Genomic DNA, 12,215 nt, shown 5'->3' on the forward strand with positions numbered 1-12,215 from the left:
TATAATCGATTTTGATTCAATAAATAAAATAAATTTAAAAATAAATAAATAAATAAAAAGAAACATCTGGGGGGCTTTAAAAATATAGCTATACATCAATGCCCAGGTGCCAGCTTAGTCCAGTTGAATTTGAGTCTGTTCAACCCCCAAAATATGTATAATCGATTTTGATTCAATAAATAAAATAAATTTAAAAATAAATAAATAAATAAAAAGAAACATCTGGGGGGCTTTAAAAATATAGCTATACATCAATGCCCAGGTGCCAGCTTAGTCCAGTTGAATTTGAGTCTGTTCAACCCCCAAAATATGTATAATCGATTTTGATTCAATAAATAAAATAAATTTAAAAATAAATAAATAAATAAAAAGAAATATCTGGGGTGCTTTAAAAATATAGCTATACATCAATGCCCAGGTGCCAGCTTAGTCCAGTTGAATTTGTGTCTCTGGGGATGGGGTGTGGCCATTGATGGCATTTTGAAGCTCCTAGCTGATTCTAAAGTGTAGCCCAGGTTGAGAATCCCTGACTTAAGGGGGCAGGGAGGCATACAATGCTTCCTTCTCCAGAAAGAACATTTCAATGGGTTTTTAACCTGAGAAACATGAACCCCTGAGCCAGGAACTCAAATCCCAACACTTAGATGAGAGAAGCAGGTCTTTTGTGAATGGAGAGTAGGGGCCTTGTCTGGTGGAGCAGCTGACAATTGCCACCTGACATGCTGTGGGTTGAAAAAGAGATGTATTGAGGGAGTAGGGTGTGACTGTCCCTCCAGTTTGAGGCTTTTGCTTAATGGGGTGACCATAAAGGACTCAAGGGGTTCAAAAAATGTCTGCAACCATATGCAAAGTTTTTTGTGCTTCTGTTTCTTTTTCTGGGGAGGAGCTCCAGAATCATGTTCTCTGAAGCTCTGTTATACGCCACTCTCCTGGCATGAATAACCTCTTTATCATAGCACACCAGGCGACAGTCTATAGCACAGTTATTAAGAATAAAGAGTTACATCATTTGTACTTGTATGGATGTGGAGGGACTGAACACATTGATTGCTAATTAAAAGCAAGTTTCAGAGTGACATCTGTGTAATGGTCCCAGTATCCTCCATGAGAGCAGGGACTGTGTCTGTTTCATTCGCTGTTCTATTCCCAGCACTTGAAAACAGTGTCTGGTACAGAGAAGGTGTTTAATCCACACTTGCTGAATTTATGAGTAACTTTTTAAAAGAACTGAATCCTCTATACGTGGATAATGTTTGTGCGAATGAGGAAAACAAGTGTGCAATGATACACACCAGGATGTTAAAAATGGTGACTTCACAGAGAAAGAACTAGAAGGGGATGAGGAGGACAGTGAACTTTCCTTTTAATAACAGTTAAGTTATAGAGTGCTCACTATGTGATAGGCACAGAGCTCAGCATTGCATGTGTGTTGATCTCATTTAATCCACATAACAATCCTTTGAGGTACCCTCGTATCGTTATCCCATTGTACAGATGAGAAAACCTAAGCACACAGATCTTGCCCAAGGCCACCAAGGCAGGTGAGTGGCAAAGCCAGGACCCAGGCAAGGGCTCCCCGGCCCTGCACTTCACTCCTAAGCTCCTCTGATCCTCTGCCCTTACACATCTTTCCCTGCATCACTCATAAAAAACGTGCTACTTTTGTAATAAAATTTTAAGTAAAATATAAAAGTGTCAGGGCTTTCCACGTGGGATCTCAATGCCCTCTGGGGTCCCCTCCTCATCTAAGCATACAACAGGAAGTCCTTTATTCTCAGTAGGGACTTAGGAAAAGATATTTCATGCTTTGATCTGTATCTTGGTTGAACATATTTCCCGCTGCCTGCCCGCTCACCGTTGAAGGATTCAACAGAGTCACTGTCTTCTGTCCTGGTCTGAAACCTTGGAGAGGGTGGGGCCCTCGTCTGTTTGTGACTCCATCTGGACAGCAACATCACAGGCTGCATTAGATAGCATCATTATATCTGCACAGGGCAGGCGTTCCCTGAATGGATGCAGACTGTCTGGGTGACAGGCTCTGAGGAAGCCCAGAACCAACCTGCCTTGGAGGGGTCTCAGAGGATGGACATTTGCAATCTTGGTGATGAAAAGAAACAAGCTGGTGTAGAGTAAGCCTTGCATGAAAGGAGTTTTTAGCCATGGCTTGATCTCTTGGAAGACTACAGCCAAGGAGTCTAGACTATATCTAAACAGAGGAGAGTTCCCAGTTGCCCTGAAGCAAAACTCCTCAAAGGCTGATGTCGAATCACCAATGCCAGCACTAGCTGGGTGCTTCAGGAAATGCAGAAACCTTGAATTGTGGAGCTAGCGAGACCAAAGCTGGAATCCTTATTCTCCTAACTTGAGAATTTGAGTGAATTGCCTAGGTTTGAGGCTTCAGTCCCTAGAGTTGCAAGTAAAGGATAATGATATTGGCTTGGCAGGGTAGGTCATGATAAATATTGGCAATGACAGAGAGAAGCACCTACCGTGTTAGGACATAAAAAATAATAATGAGTACTCCCACTAACTCTAACTGTGCTGTGTTGGGCAGCTTCTAAGAGAGCTCCTGGTGATTCCACCTCCCACTCTTCATGTTCTGTGTAATCCTCTCCTCTTGAGTGTGGGCTGGACTTAGTGATCTGCTTCTAATGAATAGAACATGGCAAAAGTGATAGGATATCATTTCCAAGATTACATTACAAAATGACTTTCTTGCTCTCTCTTGCTCCCTCACTTGACTGCTCTGATGGAAGCCCTCTGCCATGATGTGAGTTGCCTATGGAGAAGCCCATGTGGCAAGGAACCAAGAAAGGTCACTGGCCAACAACCAGAAAGAACTGAGGCCCCCATCCAACAGCCTGCGGGGAACTAAATCCTGCTGACAACTATGTGAGTGAGCTTGAAAACAGATCTTCCCTCGTTGAGCCTTCAGAGGAGATAGCAGCTCCTGACAATGCCTTGATTGCAACCTTGTTAAAGATATTCAGCCAGAACCACACAGCAAACCTATGCCTGGATTCCTGACCCACAGGAACTATGAGATAGTAAATGTTTGTTGTTTTAAGTTACTACAGCTTGGGGTGGAAACAGAGCGTATGTTTTATGCTCTGAAAAAAACATACTAAATTCTACCAGACAGTGGCTCATGAAGCCTCTGCTTAAATACTATATACTCTGGGAAGCCTTTCACAATCCCCCTCTCTGAGTTAGGTGACCTTTTTTTCTCATATGCTTCTCTATTAGACTGAAAGCAACTTGAATCATCATTAGCATCAAAGCTAACATACAGTGAGTACTTACGCTATACCAGCTACTATTCCAAAGTCATAAGTCATTTACTCTTCACAACAAACCTATGACACAAGTACTATTATTGTCCACATTTTATAGATGAGGAAACTGAGGCTCAGAGGTGTTAAGTAATTTTCCATAGGCCTCATTATTATGTGGCAGTGCCAGGAAATCTGGCTTCAGAGTCCACATTTATAACAATTATGTTATATGACTCTATGAATCTTGCTAAAGTTCACAGATGGTAAGTGGATTCAAACCCAGGTAGTTGAACACCAGACATGAAGTTCTTAGACATAACTCTCTCTAGACGCCTTCTGTCTCTTGAACAATAGGTTGAACATGCCTCACCCGGGGCTCATTAGGGTCTGGAATGTTACCTACCTGTAAATACTAGGCTGGCATTTTCTAGTTCTTCTTGGGGAACTTTGAAGCTGAAGGACTCATTGTAGAAAGGATCTATTGTGCCTCTTAAAAAGGATGTCTTCTTGGTTTTCACAAGCTTGAGCCCATGCACGAGCTGTATTTTCACAAAGGGGTCTGAAAATTGGACACAGCATCACAGAATGTTAGAGATCATGAAATCTAATATGTCTAGCCATTCATCCATTCGACTTCCCAACCATCCATCCTTTTACTCATCCATTCTTCTATCCGTTCAACATCTCATCCACCTGTCAGCCCATCCATCGGTCTATGCATCCATCTATCTATCCATCCATCCTCCCATCTATTTGTCAGTTCACTAACTCACTCATCATTTCACCATTCTTTTATCTATCCATTCTTCTATCCAAGTTCCCATCTATCTGACAGACCAACCATCCATCTATCCTTTCATCTCTCTATTTTTTCCATCAGTTCATCCAGTGATCCATTAATCTGTCCATCCCTAAGTCCAGGCATCCACCCCCCCTTTCATTCATTCATTCTCCCAATCCATCTACCTATTATCCATCCATCATTTGTCCATTCATCTGCTTATCTGCTCTTCCCTTTCTCTCTTCCTCCAGCCATCTAATATTTATTGAACTCCTTCCATGCATCAGGCATTGTGTTCATTTTATTTTATTTTTTCCTTTTTGTCTTTTTTACTGACCGGTAACGGGATCGCAACCCTCGGTGTTGCGCCCGCACCGCACTCAGCCAGTGAGCGGGAACCGGTCTCCACATGGGATCCGAACCCTCAGCGGGAGCGCGGCCGCGCTCCCAAGCAGCGCACTCTCCAGTGTGCCACCGGGCCAGCCCCATTGTGTTCATTTTATAGTTGAGAAAACTGAGGACTCAAGATGAGAAATGATTTGCTTAAGATCTGGCTGATGGAGGCAGAAACATATTCAGAGCCTGTCTTGCTTTCTGTCCATAGAAACCCATTAATCATGTTAGTGAGCCCATATACAGGAGAATAGAGATGAAAGAATTAAAACTACCATCCTTATGTCATTTTACAGTTTACAAAGGGACTCATATAAATTATCTAATATTTGTTTAAACAACCCAGTGAGATGAATACTGCCATTATGTCAATTTTTAAGGTGGAGAAATTGAGAAGTATGGAGATTAAGTAACTTCCCAAGTCTGCATCACTTGCAAGCAGTTAAAACTGAAATTTGGTTCCAGGCAGTTTGACTCCAGAATCCTTAATCATTTTTCCATATTGACTTTCCCATTATGGTGAGTCTGAAGCTCTCCCGTCCTAATACCATTTCCTTCACTGGCCCCTTCTAAACTTCTGTTTGTGGTTTTTGAGAATGCAAGGTGTCTTCTAGATGCAGCTATCACCTTATAGCAAAAGTAATTTATTTTAGCTATTGCCTTTAGAGAAGACAGCATTTTCACCACTAAGCTGAAGAGATCCCAGTGACCATGGCTGCTTTCACAGTAATATCCTTTGCTGTCATGGGAGAAGCTACATACAGATGGAACAGAATTTGTTCCATTTCATTAAGTCATATTTGATTGGTTTTGCTATAAAGTAGACACTTTAAACGCACCAGTACTTTCAGAGCTGGGATTTATAGGTTTATGGTACATGTTAAACGAGCTGGGAAAAAGCCTCAGGATGTGTCCACCACTCTCTGATTAGAATGCATAGTCAGTGCACACTATCGCCACCTAGAACAGGGTGTCTCTATTGCAGGCATAGCATTTGGAAAGGCAAGTAACTTCTTTGGGGGCTGCATGTGTTCAAAGAGGATCTAGATTTTCTGTAGCTATCACACCTACTCTCAGTCAATTCCTCAATTCAAGCAGGTTATGAGATGGCATCGTTTATCTGCCTCATTCTAAAGGATAGCTGATAATTTATTTTCCTTCTTAAACTAGCATTTTAGGTCTGGGTGCTACATATCCTCACAAGTTCTTATCATTAGAAGTCAGGATGCAAGAAAAAAAATTAGGTCTCCCAAACAAACATAGGTGCCCCATTAAAGAAGTGGGGGAAAAGAGAGGTTCACACTGCACCTGAACCTTGGCTCACATCTGTCTGAAGAAGTTGCTTGGCTCGAATGACATCAACATTTAGTCTCCCAGCACTTGGGAGATAATTCAGTGACAGAAGCAGCTCCCCCAACTCCACTTCATTCTGTGGAGAAAAGAAATGGTCAAAAAGTTGCTCTTTTCTTTTATTCCTTTTGCACCCACTATGTGGGAAATTGATTCTGGCAGCTCACATTCAGGTTGCTGTGGTGAATCAATTGACAGTGGTTACCACTTTCTTTAACTTCTTTTAGCCTCTGCCTCCAATTGTTTTTTCCATCTGTCTCAGAAATTTTTTTCTGCTCTTAGAATGCTTAACATCAACAACAATAACAAAAGCATCAATAATAATAAAAAATAAATGTTACACAGTACCACGTACTATGCTAAGTGCTTTACATGTAATAACTAATTTAATAATCATAATGAGTCTGTGAAGTGTTAGTATTAACCCCAGTTAACAGATGAAGGAACTGAGGTTGAATAAAACATCAAAGACCACACAGCTAGAAAGTGGTAGAGCTGTCACTTGGAACCAGGGAGGCTGATTCCAGGTACTCTGACCACTGTATTATTCTGCCTCCCAACAGGATACCTGGGAGGTGGAATACCCGGCAGAGTAACTATCTGGGTGAGAAATCTGTTCTTAACCTGTCGCCCACAACAGAGCCCATGCTTCTAGCCTCACCATGTCACACTTGACACTGTGACACCTGGTTGAAGAGCATTTATTCCCTCAATGTCAATTCCACCACTCTTGTGAAAAATTCATATGAACACCCAAGTTCATGACTCCATACTGCCAAAAGTGCCTAGAAAAGAGGAGGCCCTCCACTTTTCTGTTCTTTTTTAAAAAAATTTATTGTAGAAAATTTCAACTATATACAAATTAATAGACTAGCATAACGAATCTCCTTATATCCATCACTCAAATGTATAAGTTATCAACATTTTGCCAAATGATGTTTCATCTAGAACCCTACTCATGAAAACTTTTAGCTGAATATTTTAAACTAAGTCCCAGACACGATGTCATTTTACCTGTATATCCTTCGGTTCATCTCTAATAATGATAGGGATATTAAAATAAACATTTTTGCTATGGGAAATTTCCAGTTATAGTCAGAAAAAGGTGGAAGAGTATTAAGGATTTACCTGTATATCCTTCGGTTCATCTCTAATAATGATAGGGATATTAAAATAAACATTTTTAGTATGGGAAATTTCCAGTTATAGTCAGAAAAAGTGGAAGAGTATTAAGGAACCTCCACATGCCCACCGCCACTCAGCTTCAAAAATTATCATGTCATGGTCAATTTCAATTCCCCTTTACCCTCATTCAACTACCTGCATTATTCTGAAGGAACTCCCAGACATCATAGTACTTTATCTGTAGTATTTCAATGTGCGTCTCTGAAAAATAAGAGATCTCTCCCTCTCTCTCTCTCTCTCCCTCCCACCTTTTGGTGTCACAATTCCCCTTTACCCTCATTCAACTACCTGCATTATTCTGAAGGAACTCCCAGACATCATATTACTTTATCTGTAGTATTTCAATGTGCGTCTCTGAAAAATAAGAGATCTCTCTCTCTCTCTCTCTCCCTCCCACCTTTTGGTGTCGTTCATTTTAGCAAATTAATGCCAAGTGGCAGCTCTAGAACAATGCTTAGCACATAGTAGATACTCAATATGATGAATAATCAAACCAAAAGGTTTCTGTACCAAGTGAGTTAGTCCCCCAACAAACAAGAAACAACCTCACATGTTAACTCAGAGGTAGCAAACTACCAGCCTCCAGATGTGTTTTGTTTGGTTCACATCATGTTTGAACAGATAATTGCTTGCTAATTATTATATAATTCAAGAATCAAGATATCTCACATTTTTTAAAAAATCTGGATTTCTTGCCTTGCTTGAAAAACAAGAGGGTCAGGCAATGCTGGGCCCACGTTCTCTCCTGGCAACTGACAAAGATTCTTTGCTTGACTGAACTTTTATCAGGCTCCTGAACCTTCTCTAGGCCCATCTGTGTGCTTCCTTGCAAAATCCAGTTTTAGCAAAGAACCCTGCTAAGTCAGTTTAGCAAGAACCCCGCCACCCTCAGTGTCTGATCACCCTTGATATCTGATCTGGTTCCTCATCCTCCACCATCTCCCCAGGTGATGTCTGATCACCCTGGCTTGTCTTCAGCAAGAATCCTGTTAGGTTGATTTAGACAGAATCTCCCTTATCCCTGATGCTTCCTCTTAGGACAGTAGTCCCCCTTATCCACGGTTTCACTTTCCACCCTTCTGTGGTCAACAAGAAGAAGGGTGAGTACCGTACTATAAGATATTTTGAAAGAGAGAGAGATCACATTCACATAACTTTTATTACAGTGTGTTGCAATCATTGTCCTATTTTATTATTAGTCACAGCTTTTAATTTCTTAATGTGCCTAATTTATAACTTAAACATTATCATAGGTATGTATGTACAGGAATAAAACATAGTAAAGTTTGGTACTATCCGTGGTTTCAGACATCCAAAGGGGGTCTTGGAACATATCGCCTGCAGATAAGCAGGGGACTAATGTAATTCTCCATCCACTGATCCCCACCCTGCTCGTGGGCTATAAATTCCCATGTGTCCATGCTGTATTTGGAGTTGAGCCCAATCTCTCTGCCCCACTGCAAAATCCCATTGCAGTGGGATTTTTCTACCTATTGCAATGGTCCTGAATAAGTCTGCTTTACCGTGCTTGAACTAGTGTCACTGAATAATTTTTTCCTTCACACAACATCTGGCCACAGTGGGACCAGATCTGCCTCCTTTGCATCACTATGCCCTGCCTGTCCTTCACCCCTTTACATCCCTGCTGCTCTGCCCTGGGCATATGAGTTTGCAGATATTCAAGACAGAAATGGTCAACTTAGTGAGCTGAGTAATAAAGGAAGTTCAGAGTCCCTTACACAGTTGCTGGGGGGTTCCTGCTGGTTTGCAAGGGCCTGGAAGATGCATGCCCTTAGGACATAACCCTGCAGCCACATTTATCCTCAGGCAAGTAATGCTGAGAATTCTGCAAAAGCCCTAGCCAGGGAGACACCATTCACATCCTCCTGGACTTTGCTCCTCCCAGGCTTAAACATCAGAGTGACACCTGTCTCCCTTTAAATCAACCAGCTTCTGGCTGCAGACGGTAGCTAGGTCTGCTCCTCTCATTCAAGCCCCTTCTTGCTGTAGCAAAGTAAGCCCCACCTTCTGCCTTTAAGCCTTCCACATTGCCCCTAGTAGCCCACTGGGCAGGAGGGCTTTCTCTGGAAGAGCTAGTTCAAGGCAGTTTGGGTATTGGAATCAGGTACCAATGAAGAATCATGACTTATTTTGCTCCCTAGTAAACTACTGTTTTGAGTTTTCTTCCCTTTGTATTACTTGTATTATTTTTGAAAACACACACGGAAAATCACAAATGTTAGCCAGGATGTGGAGAACTGTAACCCTTGTACACTGCTGGTGGGAGTCTAAAATGGTAAACAGGTGGGTGGTTTCTCAAAAGGTTAAACAAAGAGTTACCATAGGATCCAGCAATTCCACTCTTCAGGACATACCTAAGAGAATAGAAAACATGTGTCCACAGAAAAACTTGTACAGGAATGTTCACTGCAGCACTACTCACGATAGCTCGAAGGTGGAAACAGCCCAAATGTCCATCAACAGCTGGACATCCATACAATGAAATGTTACTCAGTCATAGAAAGGAAAGAAGCACTGATATATGCTACAATGTAGATGAACCTTGAAAACGGGCTAAGAGAAAGAAACCAGATGCGAAAGAGTATGTATTTTATGTTACCATTTGTGAGATATTCAGAATAGGTAAAACCTTAGAGATTGTAAGCAGACTAGTGGTTGCCGGGATCTGGGAGGAGAGGGAATGCAGAGAGACGACTTAATGAGACCAAGTCTCCTTTGGGTGATAGGAATGTTCTGGAATTCAAGGTGACGGCTTCACACTATTGAGAATGTACTAAATGCCACTGAATTATACATTTTTTTTTCCTTTTTGTCTTTTTTCGTGACCAGTAACAGGATCGCAACCCTCGGTGTCGCGCCCGCACTGCGCTCAATCAGTGAGTGGACCGGTCTCTATATGGGATCCACCGAGTGCGCCACCGGGCTGGCCCCTGAATTATACATTTTAAAATAGTTAAATTTCACTTCAATTAACCAGGCTCAACAGAGAGAAGTGCAATGCATTCTTGGGAGAGGTGTGTTTAGGGAAGCCTTCGTGGAAGAGGAAGCATTTGAGTTAAGCCTTGAAAGACAGTAGAATTTTGTCCAGCAAATACTGCAGGGCAGGGCGCCCCACACAGATGGAACAGGAGGGAAAATCTCACCGTAGCCACCTTACCCTGAAGTTCTCGATTTCATTATATAAAGTCCCAAGTAACTTGCTATTAATAATAAAGTAGTCAAAGATGGTTAATAATTTGGAGTTTTAAAATAAGTTAGTAAGAATTCTCCTCACAAATAACATCGCCCTCATTCATTTGCACTCCTGGTTTGTTGCTATTAAGTGGCAAAGACAACATTGGCTTCCTCCTTAGGCAGAATAGGTGTGTGCTCTGGGCCCCCCAGCAGCAGGTGACGTCCCCACCTCCACTTCAAATAAAAGAGAGAAATGTATTTTTTGGAAAGAATTTTTTTTTTTTTTTTGGCAGCTGGCCAGTACAGGAATCCGAACCCGTGACCTTGGTGTTACAAGGCTGTGCTCCAACCAACTGAGCTAACTGGCCAGCCCTTGGCAAGAATTTGATAAAATTTAGAAGCAACACTGGAGTAATCATTGAGAAATGAGACATTGCTGAGAAGTAGTAAGAACTATTATTACCTTGAATGACATATGGTAAGGGGATCCATAATTTTCAGGGTGTGGGGTCTCAAGGTCTTATCTTAACCCAGCCCTAGAAAGTGGAAAATCTCCACTCTACTCAAGGCCTCTGCCCCAGGATGTGTGGCACGCAGGAACAGCATCAGTCACTCAGACATCGAAACTGCAGCTCTAACAATCTGAGGGCAAAAATATTCCTGGGGAGTCCCTGCAGCCCGAATCTTCTTAGTCCCTCTTCCCTAGAAGAGGTATCTGATGCTCAATTTAAAAGCTGACCAGCAGCCAGCTGATAAGGAATTTAGAAAGTGGGAACAGAAAGCAGGACCATCTAGTCCAGTAGCTTCTCAACCTGCACCCCCAGGAGGATCACGTGAATTATTGATGATCTTTGCAGATACCTGTGAAGTACTGGCATATTAAACATGCATCAACCTGGGGCAATGTTGTCCTCAATATCAATAGTGCTGAAGGTGAGAAATCTCAAGCTAAACCTATGAATCTTGGGCTGATTCAGATTTTTTTCTGACATGATTCTAGCTTGAACAAACTGTCAATAGGAACCAAATAATTTGAGTTTTTCTCCAAAGGGTATCAGAAAAGTCCATTCCCTGCCCAGGTGAGCTTGAGTCTCTTCCAGACCTGAAGAGGCCAAACACCAGCTGCAAGCCAGAGCCCAGAAAGTTTGAACTAAGATTTCCTTCTACTCTCTCCTTGGGACTTTCTTCCTCACAGCAAGCAGAAACCCAAACACTCAATACTAAAGTCCTCCCAGAAAGTGGGCTGGGCTGTCCCAAGGAGAATGGATTGCTTGTTCTGGGAGGATCTCCAGCTCTGTGAAGTCTCCCATCTCTTATTCAAATTTAGTCAGATAGGGTTTGAATGTCAAAGCTGAAATAATTTAGGTCAATATTCCACGTTTCTAAAAGAAACCAAACCATGCCATTTTCTCACTTCCCTGTTTAAAATCCTCCATCACTCTTGGAATAAAATTCAAAGTCCTTAGCCTAGTCAAGGACTATGGGATTTGTCAACCTTGGCACTATTGTCATCTTGAGCTGGATAATTCTGTGTTGTGAGGGCTGTCCTGAGCACCGCAGGGTGTTTACCAGCATCCTTGACCTCTACCCGCTATCAGATGCCAGTAGCACCTCCTCCCCCCCAGTTATAACAACACAAAACATCTCTAGATATTGCCAAATATCCCCTGAGAGCAAAATCACCCCATCGAGAACCACTGGTCTACAAGAATCTACAAAGACCTAAATGATTTGACCCCTGCCTACATCTGAGCCCTCATCCTACAGCAACATCCGCCTTCTTTCTATTCCTCTAAAACACACGACGAATCCTGCCCCGGGGCTTGCACCTGCTATTCCCTGGGAATCTCAGCTCAAATGTCACCTCCTCATGTGAGCTTTCCATGACTACCTGATTGGAAATAGCCCCCTGCCTCCATCATTTTTGATCTTGTCACCTTGTTTTGTTTCTTTCACAACAATTTGCCCTTACCTGCTATTTTCTTGTTCTCCATAAAGGTAAGGACAGTGCCCATCTGTCCATCACTATATACACA

General features: G+C 42.1%; 1 protein-coding gene across 2 annotated transcripts in view; it reads right to left on the reverse strand.

Annotated features, from left to right (window-relative positions):
* The window catches only part of SYT17 (synaptotagmin XVII), an 82,798-nt gene that overhangs the window by 30,288 nt on the left and 40,295 nt on the right, over positions 1-12,215 (reverse strand). For both annotated transcript variants that reach the window (XM_008577621.1, XM_008577622.1), the window contains exons 6-7: positions 5,758-5,878; positions 3,679-3,834 (exon numbers count right to left, since the gene is read on the reverse strand). In XM_008577621.1, coding sequence (XP_008575843.1) covers positions 3,679-3,834; positions 5,758-5,878 — 277 coding nt within the window. The remainder of the gene's footprint in view (positions 1-3,678; positions 3,835-5,757; positions 5,879-12,215) is intronic.

Source organism: Galeopterus variegatus, unplaced genomic scaffold, assembly GCF_000696425.1.
Source record: "Galeopterus variegatus unplaced genomic scaffold, G_variegatus-3.0.2 Scaffold1552, whole genome shotgun sequence".
NCBI lineage: Eukaryota > Metazoa > Chordata > Mammalia > Dermoptera > Cynocephalidae > Galeopterus > Galeopterus variegatus.